At 44.4% G+C, this 27,292-nt stretch overlaps 1 protein-coding gene across 7 annotated transcripts; it reads right to left on the minus strand.

The window, feature by feature from the left end:
- Positions 1-1,346: 1,346 nt before the first annotated feature.
- Positions 1,347-25,522, minus strand: SLC19A2 (solute carrier family 19 member 2). 7 transcript variants are annotated; one of them, XM_068181020.1, is made up of 7 exons: positions 12,307-12,536; positions 6,402-6,580; positions 4,994-5,881; positions 4,549-4,662; positions 2,881-3,027; positions 2,094-2,248; positions 1,347-1,522 (listed from the first exon to the last, which is right to left on the minus strand). In XM_068181020.1, exons 2-7 carry the CDS (start codon positions 6,555-6,557, stop codon positions 1,402-1,404), a joined length of 1,581 nt encoding a protein of 526 aa, XP_068037121.1. In that variant the 5' UTR covers positions 6,558-6,580; positions 12,307-12,536; the 3' UTR covers positions 1,347-1,401. The 7 variants fall into 7 exon arrangements, with proteins under 7 accessions (XP_068037121.1, XP_068037122.1, XP_068037120.1 ...); XM_068181021.1 differs by lacking the exon at positions 12,307-12,536 and adding an exon at positions 9,510-9,669 and having other exon boundaries at positions 4,570-4,662; XM_068181019.1 differs by lacking the exon at positions 12,307-12,536 and adding an exon at positions 9,510-9,669.
- Positions 25,523-27,292: the final 1,770 nt, after the last annotated feature.

Here is a 27,292-nt window from a genome sequence, read left to right on the forward strand (position 1 = left end):
TACATGAAGAAAGCTACAATAAATTTCCTTTGCTTGCTTTCAAGTTGCAATTGTGGATTTAATGAAGTCACATTTCTGACCCTGTTTTCTCTGTAGCATAAACAGAACTATATGACATTGAACCATAAAACCCTTCACACTGTTGGTGTGAGGCAATGAACAGACAAGCACCTCTTATGTACAATTAGGGAGGTGGTGTGTGTGAACCTTTGCAAACATTCCTCCTGGATTTGCTTGCTAGACACAGGAAGTTCTTTGTGCCTTTGGTGTCAGGGAAAGGTACTGGAAGGAGGAAGGCACCTGTTACATATGTGTCCCATTAGCACATGAAATTTTCATTTTGTGTCCATGCTTGCTCTATATGCTGGCAAAAGCTGCGACAGAGCAGCCTCCAGTCCACCACCAGTGCTCTCAATGTGCCTGTAAGTAGCTCCAAAAATAACAAAGAAAAATACTACCAGCAAATCTGCTTTGCATCTACTACACTTCTGTCTGCTGCAGTACTCCCAGAAAACAATGTGAATGTTGAAAAATTTAAAAGCAATGCCAGGATCATAAATTCTGTTGGGGCATACAGCTGGACAGAATGCTCTTCTTCTTTCACTAACTTTATGATTTCATGAGTGACTTTGGCATGTTCTCTATCAAGAGTTCACAATTTAGCTGGGTAAGGTGATGTAGTTTGGTAGATTTATTATAATAAACATTGACATTTATATAAGGAACCTAGCTTCCTTACTACTGGAAAAAGGTCATAATTTTCATAAGCTTTTAATTCCATGGAACAGAAAACTACTGAATATGACTCACAGAAGTAAGTTTCAAAACCTGTTGCACGATCACCTACACATTAGTCTTCAGTCACCACTTTCCAGGAACCTAAAAGAACACAGTCCTCTGGTCTAGAGCTGGTCAACAGATCAATAGGAAGTGGTACAAGAAACATCATTTTCCAACAACATAACACCTTGCACAGTCTTAATCACTAGCAGCATCAAACAGCAATATTAATCCACCAAAAATTCAACATTTTACACAGTAGCCTGCATCCAGGAATCCATGATGGAGCTGAGTATGAAGTGCCTTTTAAAGAAGGGAATGTGTATTTTGCCACCCTCATATATAGATCTTGAACTCATTTAGATTTGGTTAAACCAGGAAGATCCCTGAGTTATGCATTAAAGCAGGCTTTTCAACTAAATTACAAATAAATAGATAGTAAAATCATTGTCACTGAAGATAATTGTTAAACTTGCCTGAAAGCTTTAAAAACACCACAAAAAGTAGCTGTAAAGGACAAAAACTAAAGCCATAAAAATTAAGATTGTCACCAAGAACTCTGTGGCTACATCAAATTTTCAACTGTAATGATGTGAAAACCAACAGGATTTGGGCTTGGAATTAAATATAGTGGATGTTCTGCATTTTTCTTGCTCTTCTGGCTTCTAATCTAAGCTGCCTGTCTCTCTCTTTAGCAGCTAGCTCTGCTGCTTGTTTCTCTTCTCTCTTCCTTCTCAGCCAGCTGTGGAGAGAGAAAGAGGACCAGAAATTACAGGCAGTTGTAATTTCAAGTTTTACATTATCCATTCAAAGCAGACTTGTCCCCCACTTAACTGGAGCCCACCATGTCTTGAAGTTGGGTGTCATGGCTGAGACAGTCTAAAAGCCTGCCATACCCAAACACAGGAAGCACTGCTGTCCCACCCCAATTCCCCTGCTTTTGGACCCACCTTTACACCCTCCTCTTTTGTTAAATTGGATTAGCTTTATATTCATTTCATGGACTGAATCAACCCACGGTTGCTCCAGAACAGGCAACAAGGGTTTGAGGAGAAGATCCCTTTTTAGCAAAAGTAATTCACTCTTTTCAGCTCAGGTTCTGACAAATAATTTCACAGAAGTGAACAAACAGCATCAAGGAACTGATGTATTTTTGTTAGGGTGTAAGTTTAAAAGGGCATATTCATGTGAAAAAAAACCCTCCAAAACAATGAGGACTTCAGTAGCAAAGATGTACCATAAGATAGCTACAGTTTTGAGATGATAGACTACAAAAGTTTCAAATGTGGTCCCTTAGGAATGACCCTACTCACTCTCTAAAAGCTCTGTCACAATCCTCTGCACTTGTAAAAAAGGCCACTTCCTCAGTTTGGCGTCTCAAGACTTCTATCCGTCTTTCTCTCACATATTGTTGGTGCTTTTTTTTAAGCCATAACCTGTAGGCTTCTTCTGGATCCCTGTGCACCTCCTAATTAATAAAAAAGACAAGGGTTATCAGTAAATAACCTTTAGAATAATCACAGTATAATAGTTTTTTTTTGCATTCTGCTGGCATCTGCCCTCCCTGAAACATGCTTTATAAACACACTAGAGCATATGCTAATCTGGCATAGAATATATACACGAGCAAGCATTCAAAGCACTATGCTTAAAAAAATACTGAATTTAGCTTTTCAAGCCCATCACTTTAAGGCAGAAGAATTTTAGAACAGCATCTGAATCTCCAGGTTTTGATGAGGTCGCGTGCATTAACTGCTTACTAAGAAGTTCCGATGGTAAGGAACACACTCCAAAGAGTCTTCTGGCTGCTTGTTCACTCAGGGCTCAGTCAAGGCTTTCTCCTGGTATATGGGAGCATGACTATATCCCCTGTGATTTTATAGTTAAGTTCATGTGTGCTGCTTCTTCATTGCAAGCCACTCTGCTAAGCAGATCAATCATAAACCTGCAAGTCTACCTCTTCACCAAAAACAATGTAACAAGAACATTTCCCATTGCTGTAAATTTTCATACACTTAGCTAAGAAGGCAGGTTTAGAATTTGGTTTTTCTATTTAACAAGAGCACTATAGATCCCAGTTCCACATTAAGGAGACCTTACTTTAATGCTCAGCTCTTCCAGCTGCTTTGCACGACGAATTCGCTTTTCTTGTTGTACCTGTTCTTTCTTCTTCTGTAACCAAGCTTTAAAAACTATTTCATTCTGTCTTCTCCTCATTTCTTCTACTTCCCTTTTCTTTTCTTCTTCCTTAAGTGGAAGGAAAACTGAATAAACTTAGTTTTTAAGAGAATTATCTTAATCTGCAAAGACTGTTGCAGGCAATAAATAAGCCATTTGAATTGCATGAGAGACACACTAAAATACAGATGAAACAAGAATACTCAAAGACTGCATCTCAGCTGATACAACATTTAGGAAGAAATTGCTCGGAGCACTTCTGTTTGTGATATATTCAGACACTTTCAGTCTAATCCTTTTTGTGATTACTTCTATTTCCTCTCGGCTCACAGACATTTAATTAGCTTCAGGCAAAAACTCAAAATTAAGTCGGTCCAGTATCTCTGGTTAGCTTAGAATCACTTTATATGGATACATTTTAGAAATAAATGCAGCTCTGAGGCTTGATGGACCACTGAACCCTAAAGGATATTTAACAACACATGGATTGCAGGCAGTACCTTATAAATAAGGACCTTTTTTGGAAATGAAATTGCAATGTATTTACTTAAGGAGTATTAATAGCTTCAGGTTTTTTCAAGTGTACAAAATGAACTGATATTTACAAAATTGAGAAAAGTTTCTTTTCTTTATTAATTACATTTTAGCTAATGGTAAGTATCTACAAGGAGGAGAAAAAGTTTCAATTAATGCTTCAGAAAGCTGATTAGGACACTTCTTATCAAAATTTACTCTCTTTGTCACAAAAGCTATAATCCCTACTCATTTCAATACTTTGAGAACTCTAATCTTGCAAATAGATGATGTTCCTCCTACCTACACACAACTTCCTTATATCCTCCAAATTACCATTTCTAATTTACTGGAATGAAAGAAGCTCCACCAAAATGAAGCAGATAGATTCTAGTAATGTCAAGAAATGTTTAATGCCTGTGAAATCCATCACAGAATGGAAGAATTCCATTCCAGAATGAAGAAGTAACACATCCTTACTTTTCCATAAGTCTGCCAACAAGGAAGAAATTTAGCACACACTGTTAGGAAAATAACCTTCCTTCCCCTCACTACCCTACCTTTTACATTAAATACACAGAGCATGGTTTCAAGAGATCTAGTCTTGTGTGCACAAAGAAAACACCTCAATTGCTCATCAGATTTCATACCTCTCATTACTAATCTGAGCCTCAGCAACCTTTTCAAATAAAGCAGGCTAGAGCTCTTTCCACAGATAGAAAGTAACCTTGGAAGCTACTTAGCCAGCTTAATTAGAACATCATGGCACAGAAAAATGGCAGGTGCTTCATGCTCCTTTTATAGAACAACACATACATAGCAAGTTACCTTTTTGTAATTGTATCATCATAATGAAAAAAAGAAATAAAAAACATCACCATTTCTTAACTCTCTGGTAAAGATTCCTGAAGTCCTCATTACAGCTATCAGAGGCTGACTCTCTATTAATTTTTTTTTCTGTGTAAGGAGCTGAGAAAGAATTAAAAGGGTTCTTACAGTCTCTCTGCTATGTAAATGTTATATTATGACTGAACACTCTCCCATATGATAATTGCCCAATCCATACATCTTGAGTACCCAAACGTGCCTCAGCCTTACTGTGGTTAATGTAAACTTCCTGCACTGCAGTACAGTATGTGCAGATGTGACACCATGTGCTACATTCCATAAACTGTGGGACTGTAAGAGAACCTAGACAGAGAGAGAGTCAAGAAACAAAAGCAGTAAGAAAACTATAACAGAAGAAGGCCCATTTATGAAGGATATATTAAATAAATGCTTCATTTCTCCTCTGAGCAAGGCATGGTCCTATGCCACTCTGGGAAAGGAGCTTTGAGAGATTCTCTACAAACCCCAGAGAATTAATGTTATTATTATTGTTGTTGTTGTTATTATTACTAGTACAAATATTATCGCTGCCTCTTTTATCAAAGAAGAATGGTGTAAGTACCCTGAGCACATGGTCTTTGTGGAGCAGAGGAATAGGATGGTCGCTGTGATTTACTTTTCTCTATATATTTACCTCTCTCTTCAGTCTTTCTTTCCTTAGTTCTATCTGCCTTCTTAATTCTTTTTGTCTGGGAGTAAGACTGTAAGTGGAGCTTTTCACACGTATGTTTGCACACTCAGTCTTCTGTTTTCCCACATCTTTTGCACCATTCAAAGCAGAATCTGGCTGCTGCTTAGAGTCAGATGGAGGCATTTCTTTTTCTTGAGAGGCAGTGGGAAAAGAACTGAAGAGTTCTGTAGTCTGCTGAGTTTCAATATCAGAAAAAGAAACACTTACTGGGGCCAAAATGCCGTGGCTTTCGATATCATGTATACTTAAGAGTTCAAACTTTCCATCTTTTTCAACTAGAATTTTACCATCTGTCTTCTCCTGATCTGAGCCAACACATTCTGAAAGTGATGTGCTTTTCTGTCCCTTGTCGTCAGAAATACTCAGCTGAGACAGCCCATCTGAAACATCGTCTCCTCTTGCAAGGTCAGTTTTACCAACTTCAGCATCTTCTGGAGGAGGAGCTTGAAGACCCACCTCATCCTCAAATTTTAATTTCCGTTCTCTGTTTTTATCCACAGGAGCCTGATTTTCCAGCTCTTTGTTGGCTTCTTCAATCTTTTCCAAGATGTAACGCTTTATTTCTTCATCCTCTCCCTCATCCAGTTCCTGCTCATTTTCCAGCTTGGATTCCTCGACAGAGCTTTCTCTCTCAGTGTCAGATTCATGGTCCTCCTGTTCAATATCTGCCCCGGATTGCAAATAATTTTCATTAGAGTATATCACTTTCACATTTACATCTGCCTCTGAAAGCTGATCTAGATTTTCTTTAATTTCTTTATTGTCTTCCTGAAAGCTGTCTGCAATTTTAAGAATTTTTGCTTCAACATCCTCTTCCTTTTCTTCAGGATTCTAAAAAAAATTAGAAGAAACTAGTCTCTTCTCTCAACAAAAGAACCGTTATCAAAGAAAGAGAAAAGAAACAGTGAGAGAGAAGAGCAGTACAAACTATCTTCATTCTAAACCATCTTGTCACATAGTGCATGTCATAACTAACAGCTTTTTTGGCACTAACAAGTCTCTTCATTTTCTTCATGTTCACATTCACACAAAGTTTAACTAACCAGTGAAGTGATTAGTGACAGCATAAAACTGCAATGAGTGTTATACAAACACTTAAAGGAACCCAGAAGTACTTTTGAAAAAAAGTAACATTTTCAATGAACACTGAATTTTCTGCTTGACAGATATTATAACCAGACTAACCAGTTAGCTGAAACATTTTTCACTATAATTCCAAATAACCTTCCTTGTCAAAATTCAGTGAATGCACCCACATATTTCAAGCAATACTGAATTTGTGCCTATGATTCCAAATATTACTCAATTTTGTCTTCTAAATAACACAACTAGCATTTAATATAACAAATACCTCTTTTTCACCAAGGTTTTGTTTTACTTCTTCATCAGTTAGGTATTCCGTGTCTTTTTCAAAATCATCCTCATATTCTGCATTTTCTGTTGAATCACCCACATCTGCTTGTTCTTCCTTTTGATCAAGATCTCCTTGAGCTTCCTTTTCACTCATTTTGGTGATGTGTTAGAGTAATACTACAAAAAGGAGAGGGAATAAAACATTTTCAAACTCGAGTGAGACCCACATCAGACTTGTGAGCAGTAGTAATACAAGCATGTTCAACACGGCCACTGGACTGTGTCATCCTCAGGACTAAGGATCACCAATGGCTCATAAACATAAATGGTTTGGCCTTTCCAACTCGGGCTACTCGGAGAAGATTTGAGTTAAAGCAAATCAAGGGGATTTAATGTCTCTGACAGAGCTTAAAATAGAACTCATGCTCTTTTAACAGTTAGCCTTGTGCTTGGACAAAGAAACTACTATTTCATGTTAGCTAGAAGTGCTATGAACTTCTTGCTGGTATCTTGCCTTGTTTATATCTTAACTGGTTTAAATGCAGTTTAAACACTCGTTAACCTGTTAATCAGGCTAGATATAATAATTTTCATGACAAAACTGAAGATGAGCCACTATGAGGACTGAATCTTTTAAAAAATCTTTGTACTGCATAGCACACAGGTGCCACCAGCTCCTGGAGGACTGCTTAAATGCCAGTGCTTGGTGCTCCAGGCTAACTGCCTGCTGCCCCTCAGCTCATCTCTCTCAGTACAAGGCATCAAAGACGCAAAAGTTTAAAGATGTGGACACACTCACGAGCCTAGAGAGCTGATTCTGTTCTGTTTATAGCTTTAGCCCCTCATCATTCCTTCAATAATTTATTACTTTTTACAAAAGCAGCACAGAAGAAGAAAACATCAATTATTCAAAAGTTCCTCTTCTTTTTGTACCATCTGCTGTAGGCTGGAAGGTGCCACTTCTATGTGTCTCTAGGAGGATTAATCAGTGTCATTTTCAATATACCAAAGATCATGATCGTTGTGACAGGACAAGGAGTAAATGGGTACAAATTGAAAGAGGGGAATTTTAGGGTAGATATTAGGATAAGATTCTTTGCTGTTTCGGTGGTACTGGAAAAGCTTTCCCAGAGAGATTGTGGCTGCCCCACAATTCCTGAAAGTCTTCAAGACCAGGCTGGATGGTGCTTTGAGCAACCTGGTCTAGTGGAAGGTGTCCCTGCCCATGGTAGGAAGGTCACAATTAGATGAGGTCCATTCCAACCCCTTAACATTCTATGACATGATGTGGCAAGGCAATATGGGGTGTAAGAGAGCTCTGACTCAGGATGGCCCTAGAACAGCAAGACAGCTCTTGCTGTGTGACCATCCTGCCCTTCCAAACAAGAATCACAGAACCAGAGAATCAACAAGGGTTGCACCTGGACTTTCAAATCCGTCTGTGCGTTTTGTAAAAACCCTTTCATGCAGCACATGTTGCTTAAATTCTTCCAAGCTTTTGTTTTGAGTTCTGATGAGCATCTCTGAATTCTCAGTTATTTATTCTCAGGAACACCAGCTCTGCTCCTTAGAACTCAGTATTTCATGCTTGTAAAGAGTGATGTTCTTTTAAGCCTCAAAGCTTAGTCAAGATTTGTTTTAGAGTGGCAATAAAGCTGGGCATTCTTTGCTGCAAAATTGTTTGTACAGAAAATTTTAAAAGCTCTTTGTTTTCTCTGATCCATCTGTTGTTCAAGAAAATCTGTCAGGTTTTTCACTTCTTTTTAGCTACCACTTGCCACTGGAATCACTCATTCACACTATATTTCTCAGAATTTAAATTTTAAGAGCTCGTTCAGAGTGCTGCCTTAGCTTTCCACACTATATTTCCATCATGTTTTTCCTGCACCACCTCATATGACACGTAATGATTTTTCCTGGGAAATGCCCCTTCCTTAACAAATATCCTTGGTTTGGGTGATGACATACCCGGGATCTTAATGGAGATCACTTTGCTGTAGTGTATATTCAGCACAAAAGAACTATTTCTCTGTGATTTCATTATTATGATAAGCAGATACAGAAGCTGCACAGATTAATTGTGCCTTTAAAAAAATATGTTCACATCAGTCTGTGGCACTCAATATAAACACATTGAACATGCTGTTTAATTCATTTAGGTCAAGTGTAATAATGGGGAGCAGCATAAAAATCAACTTCTCCTGTTTTAAGATAAAGTAGCCATGGCTGAAGAGAGAACTTCCAATTCAATGGCTTGTTTCATAGAATCACAGAATGTTAAGGAGTTGGAATGGACCTTAACATCATCTATTCCCAAATCCCCCTGCCATGGGCAGGAACACCTCCCACTAGACCAGGTTGCTCAAAGTCCCATCCAGCCTGGCCTTGAACACTTTCCAGGAATGGGGCATCACCATCTCCCTGGGCAATCTCTTCCAGCATCTCAACACCCTCACAGTAAAGAATTTCTTCCTTTTATGTAACCTAACTTCCCCTCTTTCAGTCTCCACTCATTTCCCCTTGTCCTGTCACTGCAGTTCCTGACAAGGAGTCCCTCTCCAGCTTCCCTATGGGTCCCTTCAGATACTGGAAGGTTGTAATGAAGTTTCCACACAACCTCCTCTTCTCCAGGCTGAACAGCCCCAGCATTCCCAGCCTGTCTCCATAGGGGAGGTGCTCCCGTCCTCTTATCAGCCTCGTGGCCTACTCTGGACTTGCTCCAGCAGTTCCATGTCCTTCTTATGCCATGTCCTTCTGGTGCCTTGGGGGCACCAGAGAATCCTGAATCAGCTCCTATTCTATTTCGGGTATTATGAAGTGAAGTGATTCAGCACTAAGAAGGACCGAAAGTATTCAGAAAATCTCAAGTCTTCGTTTTCACCTGCTTCTGTTCTACGTGGGGTGTGTCTGTGGGGGGGTGCGCTGTGACCATTTGTTTTGCGCAGCTGAGTAACAACAGTAACGCGCTTACACTGGGGCACAGCCACAACAAAAGGCGGGACAGAGCGACGGATTTCTGTTGCTTTGTCCTTCTGCACTAAAACACACACACATACACAGACCCGCGAACCCCAACCCCCCGCGGGGCGCTAGGGAACGTCCTCACCAGCATTCCCTGCTCCCCTGGGACACGCCGGTGCCGCCGCTCCCGGCCGGGGACGAGGAGCTGCCGCCGCCGGGCGTTGCGGTTGCTGTGGCAGCGGCGGGGCCGCTCGGCGCTACGGCGGCTCCCGAGGGACAAACGCCGCCTCCCGCCGGGCCCCCGGCACCCGCGAGCAGGCCGGGCCGCGCCGCCCTGTTGCCATGGGGACCGGCCTCCGCGCCGGGCCCCCCTCCCTGCCCCCTTTTCCGTGTGGCACAACTCCACCTAAGGCCTGGAAACTGTCGGGAAGCAGAGCGCTGAGGGGAGCGGGGGTACACACACGCTGAGGGGAGAGGGGCAGGAGTGCGGAGGCGGCTCGCCCTGTCCAGCCGAAAGCCCTTCTTTGATGCTGTTAAATTGTGCACTCCTCAGGGAGCAGCCTCGGTTTGCGTGTTGTATTATTCATCACGCTCTGGCTGGCAGTGAGCAATCGGATCAGCCCAAGAGACAGCAGTGTCGGGATTTGGGCTTTTGTTAATCACAGAATCAGAGAATTGTTTGGGTTGGAACAGGATCTGGAAGCTCCAACGCCCTTGCCATGGGCAGGGACAACTTCCACGAGACCCGGCTGGTCAGAGCCCCATCCAACCTGGCCTTCAACAGCTCCAGGGATGGGACATCCACAACTTCTCTGGACAAACTGTTCCAGTGTCTCACCACTAATGAAGGCAGCACTGAATCTCCAGAGACACACCTCTGTGTGTTAACTACACACTGCTCCTTGAACTAGGAAATGAAAGAAAGAAGAAAAAAAAAAAAAAACAAAAAGAAAAAAAAAGCCAAAAACCCCACCCTGGTTTACCTGCGGAACCGGGGGGGCTGGCAGAGGGAGAAGGATCAGACTCCTCAGTGGAGCTGGAGGGAGGTGACAGGTTGGACAGGTTGCAGTCTCCTCTAGGGAGGATGAAACACCCCACAGGTAGTGGATGCTGTGCCCTTGAGGCCAGCAGGACCCCAAAGAGCTGTGTGACCCCCAGACTCCCCACAGAGCACACACAGAGCTCACTGCAAGGGCAAGCAGCTGTCAGCAGCTATTCAGGGTGATAAAGTTCATTCAGCATCACAAGATGCTTCCCAGCACCGAATTTTGGGGAACGACCCTCCTCAGCCCTCCTACCAGCCGGGGCTGCAATAGCATGGATCCCTCTGGGGGGAAAGAGGGAGAGAGCAAGGGAGGGAGTTCTCTTCAGTGGCAGCACTGACATGGTGCCCATCACACTGTCATGGCCCCAAGTTCTGGATACAGCGGCCTGGCAAAGCAAAGCATTACTGCCTACAAGGCCACACACCTCAGAGGGCAGCACCTCCCCTGTACTAAAGAGTTAATGCTAATGAAAGAAAATACAGGCAGAAAACTGCCATGAAGCCAGAGCTTTGATAACTCTCAGAGTAACTCAAGTAGGGTCACCTTTTCACTCAGTCACATGGGACAGAAAAGCTGAACCTCTCCAAGGTGGGGTTCATGAGTTCTCTGAAGACATCTGTCATCATAGGCCACATGCCACAGGAGGAGGCTGGACTCCATGACCTCAGGGTCTCTGCTCATTTTACATCATGCAGTGAAAAAGAAAACCAGGTTTTGACATTGGTTCTAGTGGACTAGAAGGGCTCCCTTACACTTACCAGAGATAATGCTCAGTTACCTGCTTGGCAATGGTTCCTGCTGTACCTGGCGAAACTTCAACCAGTGACCTCATCCAGGGCATGCAGTTATCCCACCCTTGAAGGCAACATGCTGATTTTCTGATTTTCCACATTTCATTTTGACAAGTTCATAGTAGACTAAAATACAGAGAACTGGGTACAATACCAAGGCTTTCTGCTCTGCTTTTAAGACTATCCTTCATCTTCAAACCCAGTGCTATCCTTTTCATTCACAAGAGATGCTTTATGTGACTAATTACAAATCAGCATGATAAAGACAAGGATTAGACGCCATTGTTGGGATTTCAAGATGTAATGTTGGATAATAATAACTTAATGATTTAAGATCAATCAAAATTCATTTATGCATTCATTAACCCACATGTCATTAAATGTAGGTTTTCAGTTGTTCCCGTGTGTGAGGAAGCTGCAGAGCATGGTTATGAAAAATGCAACAAAAACAGCAGTAAAGCAGTGCAGGGCTCCAAGGACAGACCCCAGCATGTTGGCTGCTGTTTTCTATGTCACTAATACATCAGACACTGTGTTCAGGGAACAGATTCGCGTACAGTGAGTGTGTTTCACAGAGAAAGGCTGCATAACACCTCCAGAGCAATGTTAAGCAAACACCTTAACACCTTTTTTATGGAGTGCAGGAAACAGCCGACACTGTCAAAAGCCACTGGGAACAGGGTTCAGAGCATCCAGTCTCCTGCCCCTTCCGTAGCCAAAGTCCCTCTTTCCTTCCCAGGACTTGGCCATGATCACACCGATAGAGAAGAAAACACAACCGCTTCCACACAGAGCCCTTCCCTTTCCCTGAGAGCACTGCCAGAGCAGCCGGCTCTGTCACACAGGCACACAGCCACACCAGGGGTTTAGTGTAACCCTGCCTTGCCTTGGCAGACTCTCACAGCCACTGCTAGCCCAGGGGGACAGCAGTGAATGCTGCTCCTGAAACAGCAGCCTCTGGCAGCTCTTACTACTCCTTGCTTTTTGGATAGAAAAAGCCCAGCACCCAGTCCCTCACTGTAGCAGTGATCCCAGGAACTACACCTCATCCTACCAGCATCACAGCAAGCCCAGTGCAGGACAGAGATTCAGTTGAAACACTCACCTCCAGCAGCCCCCAGCATCAACTGGAACAAAGAAACAGCCCCAGCATCCCAGGCAGACAGCCACGTGTAGTGTTTATCTCATCTCTGCCAAACGGCACTGCGTGCTCTATCTCCAGCGCAGAAATTCCGCTCCTTCACAGCATCCGTGTGCCTCTCTCAGCTCTCTCAGCTGTCCACGATGTGGCAGGATGCAATGGGAGGAGCAAGGACTGCCACAGTTCATGTGGACTTGCTTCACTTGCAAGAGAGAGCAGCCTTTCACCAGCACCAGATGAGATACACTTGAACCCACGTTAAGGGTAATGCCATACCTGTATGACCTACTCCTTATATTCCTGACATATGCAAGCAGAGATTTTAATCCTCCACTCTGTCAAGAAACTCATCCCTCCACAGCTGACTCCTGTATTCACCCAGGGAAGGCAGACGAATGAAATTCAGAGCAGACCTGACACGCCAACAGTCCTATCCTTCAGCAATAAAGCCCTAAAGGAAGCACGTGTAAGTAAGCCTCCCCTCCCCCTTTCCTCCCCAAAACACCCCTTTTCTCTTGGTTTTTGGTGCTGTGCACAGGGCTTGTTGGGCTACTACCCACACAAACCACTGTGCCCTCCAGCCTAGCCTGTACTACGAGGTACAAGCCATGTCTTCTAGAAACACAGCACAGGCATCTTCCAAGGCAGGGTATGCCAGGATGGGGAGCTTACAGCATTTCTCCTTTAAGGCCTCAATTTTGTAATTAGGTCAATGTAAGTAGAGAGGTCCTCCTGCATGGCAACCCTACATCTGCTTTCCCTTACTGTCACCCCCAGTTAGACCGGAGCATCCTGACCAGGGCTACCCTGCACTGGTAAGTGATGATCTCCCTCTGCAGACCAGTCTGCACTGGAATTAGAGTGGTGCTTATGCACTGCTCAGTAGTTAAGAATCCCCAAGACAAGACACTTGCACCAGAGTTATGCAAACCTACACGAGCCAGCCAGAAACTATTAGCTTCTTTAAGCCTTGCTTATTTTTGCATGTTTTGTTCTAAATTGTTTTTCTCTTTGTTACAAAGATGCTCAGAACAACCTGCAGCAGTAGTGCGATGGATCAGCAGGGAATCAAAATAGAAAAAAAACATTGTCCACACAGGATAGCTCAGAGTATTTTTATTTAACAAAAATAGCTGTTTAATTAGAAACCAACAATGTCCACATGGTTACAGGTTTTCCTAGGCATCCCTGTTAACTCCGCATACAGCTTCAATCAGGCTCTACAGTCACCTCATCACCACAGCAACAGCAGATCTCAGAACATGAATGACATCCAGGTGTGGCTTCCATACCTTGTGGGCCTGAAGACATACACAGCGTAACAAGCCTTTCTATTGTAGTTGCCACAGTTTCATTACTTTGGTACAAAAATCACTGCTATTGCTGTAAGTCATTAGTTAATTTGTGACTTGCTTTTAAAATAACTGTTCCCCATCAAAGATTTGATCTCTGTATGAAAAGTATGATTAAAATTGAGCTGCTCCTTTTGGTCACTTGACAGGAGTGCTGTGCACCCATTCCTCCTGCCTTACTCCAACTGCCATCAGACCAAGGAACTCAAAGGACAGACTATCCCTGTCCCAGGACAGCTCATCAGCTAGCATTTCATGGCTTCAGATTAAAAAAAAAAAAAAAAAAAAAAAAAACATAGAGAAAGGAATATATACATGGGTGGCTTCAAGTTTCCATTTCAGGATAAGGCAGTTAGTTTACATGTGTAAATGCCAGTGCAGCTGAGCCCCTCTTCAGGGGGCTATTTCAAGAGGCAGCATGCAGAAAGAAAATTTTTTGGGGAGTGGGCTGCCCTGAGCAGCTGGCCTGGAAGGGCTTCCTGGGTCCCAGGCAGCACATGCCAAACACATTAATCACACAACTTGTGTAGCAAAGGCTGAGGCTCACAGAACGTGATGGGAAATGTCCTAGCCAGGGGAAAAACACCTTCCCAACCCCAAAACTGTGAAATCTCCATGGTACTAAAAGCAAGTGATGAATCAAAGCTGCTTCTTCAGCTGAAAGAAGAATGGAGCTCTGACAAACACACAGAGAGAAGGCACGGAGGGAAAGGCTGCATTGCACCTTCTCCCTTGCCAGCTCTCCTGTACACTTAAACTCACCACAACCTGCACAGAAACAGGCACACTCCATAGGCGTTTGTTGCTGTACTGGTCATAGTGCCTGAGTATCCAGGTGCCCAAGCCCAGGACAACTCTGTGCAACTCCTCCTCAGTGTTGAAGCAATTTGGAAAAAATACATTATTTTAAAAAACTGATATGAGGTAAGTCCCAAATTGCTTAAGCTGGACAAAAAAAAAAAAAAAAAAAAAAAAAAAAAAAAAAAAATTGCCCACTCTAAACATTCATTGCTCTGCTCATGTGGAAAGAAGAGGTAGAACTAGTGGACAGAGACCCACCAGAAGCATAAAGGCATTTTAAAATAACAGTGAATGACAGACCATAAATCATCATTTTGCAAAACCTCAGGCAGTCATTCTGCTAACTACCATAATTGAAGGTGTCAATTTAATCACCACACCACAATTCTCTAAGGGCACAAAGAATAGCTTAAAATCCTGTGAGTTACCTTCCTTCTCAGTGCTATACTAACATACACCACTCCCTGAAACAGTCCAGCCCGTGGGCTGTGATGCAATGACTCCTGTAATCACAGGAACCTGCAGCCCTAAGGGACAAAGGCAAAGTTATCCAAGGGTCCCATGGATTAGCATTTTGCCTATTTCAACTCCCTCTAAGTTTCCCCTCCAGTTACAGTCCTTCCTGGGCACAGGCCTTTGTGGAATAAGTAGTGCTGCTGATAGCCCATCCACCAGTGCCACAAATTGCCCTAGGACACAGTTATGTTTTTGGGGAAGCACCATGATCAGCTAAGGTAAACCTCTGGCAGGAGGGATGACGGACAGAACAGGAGAAACAGTACAAGCTCCTCAAGGAAGCATGTGCGTATGCAGAAACGTAAGTGTACCAGTCCTCAAAAGAGAGCATCCAGCATCACAGGGCAGCTTCAGCAAGAGCCACACTGCACAGCACACTCCTCAGGTCACCTCCTATCCCAGGCCTGGGGGTCTCCACAGAGAGGTCTGTTAGTGTGCCCTCATTTCTGGCCTGTAGCAGCACCTCATGACAGAGAGCAGCAGTTGACCAGACACTCACAAAACTGTCTGCAGATATGTTAGGGTTAGACTAAAACCTCCCAAGGTTCTCATTCTTTGAGAAAACTTACTGTTCTTTGCTGCACATCCCATACATGCAACAGAAGAACAAAAGGCATTTTAGAAAGAAGATATTTGTTCTTACTTACGTAAGAGCTAATATATTTACCTTCTAAAATGTGCTACTAATATAGTATAAATATGGATCATATACCATTAAGGTGATTGCCTTGGGAAGAAAAGGCGGAGATTAAAAACAGACCTATATCTTCATATGTAGTCACCAAGAGTCTTTGCTTAGTGCACTACTGGCTTTCAGGAGATCTGCTTTGCACCTGCTCTTGTCTTCTGTAAGCTTCTACAATACTGCAGATGCCACTGACCAAGAACACCAGTGAGATGGCCGCAAAGTAAGAGGCGTAAATCATGAACTGCAGAGAAGAGGAAGAGAAAATAAAAACAAGTGGTTAAACCAAGCAGTTACCAAATTTATAGAAATGTTAATAAAATAAATTAGTTCCCCTCCACTTCTAAAATATGAGGATTCAGTGGTTATTTCTCTGTCAAATCCTTGACCCAGAAACAAGTAGCTGAGAAGCTTTACAGCTTGGTTTATCTTCCTCCCTTCCCACTGCCCATCAATAAAAGAGCATCTAGCATACCTGGGTGAAGATGTCCAAACCAAGCCCACTGGCATCCACAACAATCACAGTGAGCAGGGTCTGAAGTGCTAAGGCAATGAAAGTATTGACCCCAAATACCAGGGCATACCGCTCCACACTGAGATTTGTAGCAATCTGGAACCTGGAAAGAAAGGGATGGCCAGACACATAAGGGAAAAAGCAGAGGAATGCATGAATGGCAGGAACGTTTCTGGACAGAACAACTATGCAACCTGAGGAGTTACATTGACTGGTTTCATATTTTCCACAGCTAAATTACCTTGCACAGATAGTGTCCTTTTCTAAATAGGATCATGGATGGACTAACTTAGAAGCTAGAAGAGACCCATAGACACATGCAACCCCTTTTTTACAAACAAACAAACAACCCAACCCACCACTAAGAGAGCTCTGTGGGTTTCCATGTTACTGAAGCAGCCCTGCTGTCTGATGTAAAGGGTCTCGTCATGTGGAGAAGATGCAATGACCCCAGAGAGCAGTTGGCAATCTCAAAGCTTCAGTCTGTTGCTGTGTGGTCCATAACATTTTGCATCCTTCTAACCAAAACTCCCTTTGCAGTGGCCAGATTCAGCATCACCCCTCTCCTTGTGCTTGAGCTGTCTTGGAGTGATTTTGTGGTTCAAATCCATGCTTTCCACCCCAAAGCGACAAATAACATTGAAGTAGTTTTCCTACAGGTTAGGGGAAGTTGATGCTTCAGTCCAGGCAAAGCATTGTCCTTTCCTCATCTGTTAACACTTCACTAATATTTAGAAGTAGTCACTTCAGTGTCACAAGACTTTTAAGGCCTGGGCACACTGCCAGCCAAATGTATCTCCATGCCTCAGTTTCCAACCTGAATCACAACACAAACCCTTGCAACAGACTTGTTAGACAGGAGAGGTACTGCTTTCACACCTGCTGTAACCTTGAGAGCAGTTTACATTACAGACATACTCACGTTGCTATTGTGATTAGCATCATGTAGATGATTCTGAAGATGACATAGGATGCATAGCACACCCACATGTTATGAACAGTGTCCATGACATACACAGCAGCAGCAATAAGGAAGGAGAACAGGGCAAGTGCCACTTCACCCCACATTGCCCAGGATGTTTTTATGTGACCCACAACAACGACTGCAACAGCTCCTGTGAGGGAAGGAAAGCATAAATCTTAGTAATTACAGCTGGAGCCATTTGGAGATGGTGCACTGGGTGCCCTACAGCCCCTAACAGCCAAACATGAATGAAGTGGAGGACACAAATGGGAACACCTCAGCAGCTCTCCTTCCTGGCCCCTCCCTCACTTGGAGCACTGCTGTCAACTCCCATTTACTTTTACAGAAACAGGAAAAAAATACATAGGTCAATGCTGACTGCCTCTAAAGCCTCCTGTCTGGCTCCAGAAGCACTACAGCCCCAGGCCTCAGACCACTGCCACTCACTCCTCTGTGCTTGACTGTGGCAGTGCTGTCAATACTTGGGCAATTTCTGTTGAGAAATGCAAACCCTGGTTCTAAAAAGCACTCACCTAATTATTTAGTGGTGCTTTAACAAAGGGTAGGAGGAAGAAAGGCACGACTCACTTTAATGCACAGCTGTTAGAGCTCTCTCCCAGGAAGCAGAAAAACCTACATTTACTGTCATCTGCACACTGGGTTGTAAGATTAAGTAAGACAAGTAGTCCAAATCCACATCTCCTGGGATGCAGCCTAATCACAGCTTATAATAATGCATTATTGATTGTGCAAGAACAGTCCTTTACAACCCAGACAGGTTTGTAACTCTGGCTGGATTATATGAAGGGGGAATGGGGATAAAAGACAAATCATAGGATGGGAAAGCATGTGGTATTTCATGCAATTCAATGAGCAGACAAGGTGTGTTTCATGCACTATCATACTTCCAGCTACTGAGAAGTCTAAATACAGATTACATTAATAGAAAATTCCCATTTCAAGGAGGCCTTGTTCTTCACACAAGCCAAAGAGCAATCAACAGCATAATGACTGTACACAGCAAACCATACAAACAGCATACTGACAAAGGGAGGTTTACAGGACATCTCTGAAACAGAATTGTGTTCAGCAGTAGACCACTGCACAAGAGTGCTACAGTGCAGTATCTGAGCTCTTTGTAACCCTTAGCTGGCATGCTGTCTTAGAAAACCTTCAAGCACACCAAGACTCTTCATGTACCACCAGTTTGCACAAGCCTGCAGTCCTGTCAGACCTCACATCAATCTTGCAGACTGGTGAAGAAGGGCACTATGCTAAGGGAAAGGATTTATTCTCCCCCACTAAAGTGCTACTAATATCTTGTTCTTTGGAAGTCTGGCTCCGCCAGTAGCAAAACTCTGAAATGCAAAAAGAAGCTCAGTCCTAGAGCATTCTTCCTACTGTCTCAGCAATTCTGAAATCTGAGAACGGACATGAGGATCTCGTGGCAATTTACAAAATTGTACTCTCCCTGTGTGCCAAGGTTTTATCAGCCCTACACCTAATTAAGATAGTCAGCCTCTGTCCTTCAATGAGACACATTCAGCTGATCAGTGGTTTCACAACCCAACCTGATAAAGGATTGCCACACTCTGAAGAAGATGCAGGGATGCAACCTAACAGCTGATCTCCCTAGAAGGAATACTAATTCTCTTTCCCAGGACAGGGAGCAGACAGCTATGTGAGTCACCATGCCAACTTAAACCCTTCTGCAGGGCAGGGATGGCAGCAGCACCTTATGCAAATGTTGCCAAACGTTGCTCCTAACTGAGCACAGAATGACTAAGAGCAATGAAAATGGCAAATCAGATCTGGGATGCAGCAGGAGAGGTATTTCTAATACAGGGAGAAGAGTGAACAGCATGTTCTTTTGTAAGTCTGAAGCCTCACTGAATAAAGTTGAGCGCAATTCAGAATATCCACCTTCAAAAGGAATGCAACTCAAGCCAGGTTTGGTGCAAAGATGGGCTCTTAAGGAGGAGAACAAAGAGCTGAACTTTACCAAAGAACAACTAGAAAAACCAGGCTAAACTGTCTAAAATACAACCTTGGCATGACATCAGAGATAAATAAATAGCTCATTAATAAATTCAAACTGGAAATCAGAAGTTGGAGCATTTGCACTAGCACCTAGGAAGTCATGCATGCTCATTCTTAACAGGTGTTAGGACTTCCAGTCCTGTCACACACTTCAAGCTTTTAGTTGTGACTATTAATTCATTAAACTTTGCTTCCTTCAAGCAATTAATTTCTATCAACTGGAAGGATTCTGTCTTATGAGCAGTTCAGGCTAATTTGCCTGAAAAAACATCACCCAAAATGATTCAACTATTTATAAACATGATACTTGAGGAAAAAGAATCAAAATGGGAAACTAAAAACTTCAGTCTTACAAGAGTATAGGTCCATTGTTCACAGGTCTTTTTAAAAAGGACCTTGTTATCAAAGGTGTTCATTATAAGGTTTGAGGAATACCCTTACCCCCTGTGTTTTTTTTTTTTAATTGTGCTGCTATTAGGCCACATTATGGGTCTTCTTTTCCTTGATACCAGTTCTTCTCCTTCTGGGACAAAGGCAGGATGGTAAAGGAAGCCAATCCAAACAAGTAGTAAGAGCCACAGGCTCATGCTAGAGTAGAGAAACAGTGTATGACAGCAAGCTATTTAAGGGTAGGTTTAGCACAAGGACTGAATAGACAAAATCGAGATGCCAACAGTTTCAAACCCAACTAACAATGGGTTGTGGACCAGCTTTTAGAACTATAAACCAGCCACAGCTTCCTATTGAACTTCAAGAAGGGGCTGAGCACACCCAAGGAAGCACTAATAATTTGTTTGTGTACCTTGGTTTCTTTTGCCCCAAAGCAGGTGATGTCCACAGCAGATGATAGAACAATGACTCCATCAAAGAAAAGGGACATGCTGCAGCAACATCTAGAAAACCTCTGTAAGGGTATGTTAGCTATTTTAAAAAGGTAATGTCCTAGTTCTGGTAATGAAACAGTATTAACTTCATAAACAAATGCTTGTGTTGACTGACCTTCCTGTCCCTTTCAAGTCAACCAACTTCTTTCATCTTAAGAGCTTCTGCTCCTAACAGTACCGAAATGACTAACCATGGCTCACTGCATGCTGGGTGTGTACAGGAAACCTTCATAGGCTCCTGGAGGAAAACCAAATGCACAGGACCCCATGTCTGACTCTGAGTGGCTAAAACAAACATAAACCCACTGTCATGGTGACAGCCAAGAGCACACAGTCAGCCACATGCCTGGAGCCTTGTGCCAAGTATTTCAGAATGAAGATTGCCTTGGGAGGTTCCTCTAAACACCTACATACTGGATTACAAGAATCAGGGCTGCTTCAGTGACTAAATCACACTGAGCACCCTACCTGTGCATATCAGGGAAGACTCACCCCAAATGCCAGGGTTTACCTCTCCTGCATGCTTGGGGGAATGCATGGCACTTCCAAATCATGCTCTAGTGACCTTGAGGGAAACAAGACATTCCTCACAGCAGACAAGGAGCTAAGCAGGAAGCTTACCCAGAAGCGTCGAGGCTGCCTCCACAGCACCATTGTAGATGTCTGCGCTGTGAGAAGGCAGCACCATTTCCCACAGGCCCTGAGCGTAGTTGATGACCTGAAAGTAGCCACAGGTGGACAGTGCCCACCACACGGACCAGCAGAGCATGGTCCTGGAGGAGTAGCACTGCAGGAAGTCCCGCCAGAGATCTTTGAGCACCTTTACGATGTCTACTTTCTGCTTCTGCGTAGAGTGGAGAAGGAAGTGGGGAGAAATATTAAGTCTTTGTTTATGAACACTTCACACTGCTCCACAAAATTGCCCCTTTCAGGTGGTGTGATCACTGGTAAGTGACAATACCACTCTTGGATACAAACTCCCACAGAGCAATGAATAAAAAGCTTTCCCATCCCACAGTCTGTGCCAAACAGGGCCGTACCCTTACACGCAGAGGAAGAGTTCAGTCCCAAGCACCTCTCCATCTCTGGCTCTCCCCAGCAGACAGCAGGGACTGCCACATGTTATGTGAGCAACTGAAGGGTACCAGAGAAGAAACACCGGAGAACAGGACACAATATCCACTTTGACAAGACAGGATCAGAAGCCAGCCATTTACATCATAAAAGCAAAATGTATGGCTGACACTTGTAAGTCCTGATTCAAATTCAACCAAATTTTGTAGCACAGAGAACTATATCTGTCCCCAAATAAGTTGATTTTCTTTAGGACAGGCATTGAGAGTTTATAAATATTCAAAGAAGCAATTTCATTACCACACACTCTACCCCTGTTAAAGCTCACCAGGGCTTTAAGAAGGTGAGAGATGTCAGGTGGGGATCTAAAGGGAAACAGAAGCTACTTCCATCAGACACTGATGTTGCAAATGGCAGGTACATACAAGTGCCCTGATAAATGGCAGAAGATAAAAAATGAAGCTTTCCAGTCCGAATCTCTCTAAAAAGAGCATGAAAGGGGGCAGATCCTTAAAAATAATTGAAAATAGATCAATTCTAGCAACAGGGGATGACAGGAATCACAATTGCTTTTTACATACAGACTATTACAGTCCTGTTCTTTACCACTTTATGTCAACAGCAGCAGAGGAAAAGAGCAGGTCTTTACTTTGTAGACAAAAGTTTCTCGTTACACTACTTGCTGCATCCACACATGTACAGACATAGTGTAGACTCTGTAGGGCAAGACCCTTCTAGTCTGAGTAGGAGGAACAGTTACTTAATGTGAGACTGGTCAGAGCCCCAAGGCCCACCCATCACCTCAGGCCCCTGTGACCTTGGATTTCCCCTGAAACATACAACACTGTCACAGGATTGAGCTATTGCACATTGTGCTGTCACATGCCCAATTTCAGAGCAGTTTCCAGACAGCAGCAGCAACTTTGAGCTCTTGGCATTATGCCCTTTCCCTGGGGGAATCATGCAGAGTGTTCCTGGGAAAGACTATTTTCCATGAGCAATAAAACTAATTTCAAAAGGTTTCTACTAAAACCCCAAAAGACCACAGCCTGAAACCTGTTCTGAACTTCCTTTCTTCCACCCTTCACTTGTCACTGACTTCTAAGCATCTTTATTAAACACCACACAGTCCCACTGGTGCCTTGCCAGTGGCATAACTCTTGCTCTGCACGTGGATACTGTGAAAAATGTTTTTGTGATTCGTGTCAATTGGCGATGGAATGAGCAAATGCTTGTATCTGTTGTGTCAAAAGTGGATGTGTTCCCTGGGATAACTACAAAGAATGGTTTTGAAACTTTCTGATCGAATAGCCAAATAAAGCATTGAAATAGAAGTATAGTAGAATAAAGAGATGAGGTAGCAAGACGACAGATGCTTAGAATAAAATAGAAGAAGCTGTGGTAAAGCTAAGGGATATCGCCATAAAGTGACTAAATGCTTATGTATAATAAAAAGCTTGATGCACTTGACAAAATCATGTAGCAGACACCAGTGTAAGGCCTCCCTCCAGATGACCACAAGAAGGACAATGACCACCTGGAAAGATTATGAAATTGCTGATCCCAGCTTATTGATATTTGCTGATTCAGACTAACACAAGCACACTCGAAAATGCTTTGTAGGCTTAAAAACAGTGTATATACTCTGCTGAATTTGTAGCACTGTGTGCCGTGAGTGGAGTGGTGACTCCTGGGCCACCCAGTGTTGCTTGCTTGCTTTCTTTAAAATAAAGGATATAGAAATAAAATTCGGTTTGGCTATGGAAATTTTATATCAATACCATTCCTCCAAAACTCAACAGAACAACTTGGGAAGAAGTGAGCTTGTGGCAATGTGACTTTACACATAACTCCCACACAGACAATTTCACATGAAGCTCAAGTTTAGGCACAGGAAAACAAGAGAAGGGAACGGTCACACACAATGTAAAAACTGATTTGGCTGCTCAGCCCCAAGCAAGTGTCTGGTAAGGCAGAAAGGCCCACCTGCCCTGCCCTGCCAGAGCCTCTTCAGTACAGTTATTCTTACAGCCATCCACGTTTGTGAAATATGGTCACTGTTACCTCAGCAAGAAGGACAATTATCATGCTCCAGTGCTTCTCAGCCTTCAGAACCTGGTGTAAGTGACCTCAGGGGAGTTAGGCAGGTGTACTCCCTCCATTTCTAAACTTTTCTTCACTACTTTGGTACTACATGTACTCTCACAGGAGAGGAGTAAGGTAACCAAAAGGATGGATAAGTTATATGTTTATGGCACAGAATTTGTTTTAACAAATACCCTTCAATACGCAAGCATAGCTTGGGTAAAAATATCCTTGGTCACACGAGATCATGCTGGATGGGGCAGAATTAAGTCCTTGGAATGTTAATACCTTTAATTCCCAGCTGTAGCTGGAGAAGCAGAAAGCAGCCCTGGATGCTGCCTCCCCAAGCCAGCTAACTGTGGCTTACTTGCTAAGAAATACCCACTGCTGACTAATCCAGCAGCTGCGCTTACCGTCTGGCTTTGTCCTCAGAACCAGCATGGCCTCCTTCTGTCTGAAGAGCAAGGCTGGCCTTTCCCCAGGGCCTCGAATCCCCCTACCAGGAATCTCCACATATTTGCATTTCCGGGAGCAATGAAGCCAGCAGGTCCCTGCCCACACACTCACAGTGGGCCCCAAAACTGGAGGCTGCTCACCCACGGTGGGACCCAGCACACCCCTCCACCAAGCAAGGGTCCCTGCACTTGTTTCCATACAAACGACTTTGCCAAGTTATGCAGCCCACAAAAGCCACAAGTCAGGGCACTACCTTGGCATTCTCAGGGGCTGCATTAAGCTGATATCATGCACAGGTGCTTCTTGCAATTTATCCACATTCTGCCCTTCTATTACTAATCAATGTCTGCTTCCAAGTGCCCTCAAGAACTACTGCAGTTTCCTTCCTAGAGCAGCTTCCTTCCAGGATCATGCGATAAACCCCAGTTACTACACAGCATATCGCAGCACAACTCGTACAACAGTTGGAGTAACAATGTCAAAATCTGAGTACACGAAGAATTGTCTCTTTTCTGCAAGTCACTGGGTGCATCCAGAAGCACACACAGTTTGGACATATGCTCAAGGTTTAGTGTCCCAGAACGTCCCTTGCTTTGTACCATTGGATGGCAATCTGATGCCCAGAACATTGAAACTGCAGCCTTGGTGAGACATGAAGAGCAATTTCAGAAAAACTAAGGAGCAGCCTACCATGCTCAAACAGCAAAAGGATGCCAGTAATAATTCTCCCTGTGCCATAAATAAGGAAGAGGGATACATAAAGGGATACTTGTTTGCTGTTAGATATTACATCTCTACTGCCACATACATATATGCACATGTGAAAACCACATCAGTATGGCATCTTCTACTCGTGTAAACTCAGGGCACAACTCACCTGTTTCTCTGCTGAATGACCCTCCCCATTTAAGGGAACTTTTGTCTCATCCTCCCAGCCAGTTGCCCTCTGCACATCGGGATGATCTTGGACAGCCGCTCCATTTTTGCAGTCCATGACCTTCATTTCACAGCTAAGCCGCTGACTTGAGAGGTGGTGAAAGAAAAGGCTTTTTTGTGGCATGGGCAGGAACCACGCCGTGGCAAAGGCAATGGATATGCTGGTTAAGGAGACAACGTTCAAGCTGAAGAGGGACCATCCCGCCACTGACACAAGGACCTGCCCAGACACCGAGCCCACTGTGTAGCCTACCAGGGTGGCACTTCGGCAGTAACTGGTGACCTTCTGGTACAGGTTGATATCGACGACACTGTAGATGTAGGAATAATAGGCAATGTCGGTGGCAGTCCCCATCCCGTAGAAGAACTCAAGGAGCTGGATGGCCCGCAGCCCCTGGGCGTACAGCAGCAGGAACCAGGTGACGATGAGGCTCAGGCCCTGCAGCAGGACCACAGGCTTGTACCGCAGGTAGTCCGTGGCCAGGAACACGGGGAAGAGCAGCGCCAGGTAGGAGTAAGTCCACACCGGGTAAATCTCGTTGAACACCTGCGGGAGGGAGAAGACGGCGGTAACCGCCAGCACTCCCGTACTGCGAACAAAGCACAGACACACACCCCGCGAGGGGGGCGGGGGGAAGGAGGGACGCGGTACCTGGGTCTCGGAGAGGTTCTTGTGCGGCCCCAGCAGGTACCGGGTGAGGAAGGGCTCCGACGGCCGCACGCTGCAGAAGAAGCCGTAGGCGCAGAGCAGCGCAGTGGGCAGCGCCCAGCAGCAGGCGCTGCCGCTGGCAGCCCGGGCGGAGCGCCGCGCCGGCCGCCCCCCGTGCGAGTCCGCCATGCCGGGCCGGGCCGGGCCGGGGGCCGGAGGCGCCGGTGGCGGGCGCGTCCCGGTCACCTCCGAGAGCCGGCCCCGGCCCGCGGCGCTGCGCCCCACGCTGATTGGCCGGCGCGCGCGGGGCGGGCAGCACACAGCGCTCGGATTGGGCAGACCGCCCCGTGGGCGGGGCCAGCAGCGCGCACGCGGCCGGGGCGGGGCGGGGCCGCTGTCCCCGCGGGCCGCTCGCCCCCAGCGCCCCGCCTCGCCCGTGCCTCCGGGGCAGGTGCGAGCCGTCCTCTGAACCCTGCTCCCGCAGAGATCCTGCCGGCTCTGCCGGGCTTGGCGGGGCTTTCCTGGCCCGGACGCGTTCGGCCGCTGACCCCTGTCGCTTTCTTCCCTTTCGCGCGATAAAAGCTTGAATCACTTCTGCTGTTTAATAAACCAGAAGAATTATTAGATAAGTGCGGCAAATAAAACTATTACATTCGAAGTCATTATCTAAAGTTTTGCCCAGTCTACTGTTCCTAGAGCTTTGCCAATCCTCCGAATTATTTGCTGTTTTTCTGTTCAATCAATTCCTTTTAATCTGCTTGATTTGCCTTTCCCTTTGCTCCCCTCCTTTGATCTCCCCGACATTGCTACCACTCCTAGGGCTTCCTACTTTATACCTACAGTTTGTTCTTCAAACTGGCTGATGCCAGAGAGAATCCACACCAGGGGTCAGGCCTCCCACCTGTGCAATTGCATATCCCGCCTCCTAGGCATCTGGATATACCGAGTTGGGTGGGAAAGAACAAGTTCTCAACCCCAGAACAGATTTCTTGTAGTGCAGAATTTTACTACTATCTATTACTAGTATATATTTATTACTATTTTATTACTGTAATTACCATAATCCTGCCTTAGTAAACCTAGCTACAAAGACGATTTGGGCTGTAAGATTACTCAGCTGTCTGTAAAACACGGCTAAATATTTTGGTCTTGATCATCAGGCATCAGTGGTTTGCTGCTTTCTGGCTATTTTCTGGGTCTAGCAAAATTCCCTTCCTATTGTTCTCCACGTTCTCTTCTGTAGAAAACCTGTAAGATTTATTAGGGAAAAAAAAAATGATATTGCCATTTCACCACCCTTTAGCTTGCAGTAAAACTCTGCATACAAAGAATCAGTTCCTGCTAATACTGGCATCCACCTCAGTCACAGGCAAGGGACGGCTGTTCTTTTCAAAGAGCGTGGTTAGAGTGAAATGAGCCGGAACAACGACTGATAAACACGTTGCCAGGGGTTCCCTCTCACTTAGCAGCGCCTCTGTCCCACTGGCATGTGGCCCAGGAGCAGGTAATAAAGGGATATGGGCTGTGAGCAAGGAAGGTGCTGTGCACCCTCTGACCAGTCGGAAAGAACAAAACCTTGGTGTTCTTGGTGTGCTCTTGGTTGCCTAGAGGCAACAGCTCCCACAGATCCAGGCTGCTCACAGGATCTTATGGGCGGCCCTGCTGTTTTCCAAAACAACAATCCTTAGAGTTGTGCCACTGGAGCTCAAGTGCTGTTTCCTGCGGATTAGAACAAGTCTCATCAATTCAGCCCTTTTCTTAAAAAAAATGCACAGTCAGGCAACCTAGATGTCTCTTCCAAAAACTGGAACAGAAAAAGAGACTGCAAAATTTTGACTTAAGTACTCCATGTTTTCTCAGGGTTTCAGTTTTGTTCTCAAAAGAACTCACCTTGTTTTATTGTCATGGAATATTTTCAGCCTTTGGGAACAAGATAAAATTTTATTCCCTGACTTTTTACTTCTATATTTTCTTTCTTAGTCTTCCTCCACATT

Source organism: Anomalospiza imberbis, chromosome 2 (genome assembly GCF_031753505.1).
Source record: "Anomalospiza imberbis isolate Cuckoo-Finch-1a 21T00152 chromosome 2, ASM3175350v1, whole genome shotgun sequence".
In the NCBI taxonomy this organism is placed as follows: domain Eukaryota; kingdom Metazoa; phylum Chordata; class Aves; order Passeriformes; family Viduidae; genus Anomalospiza; species Anomalospiza imberbis.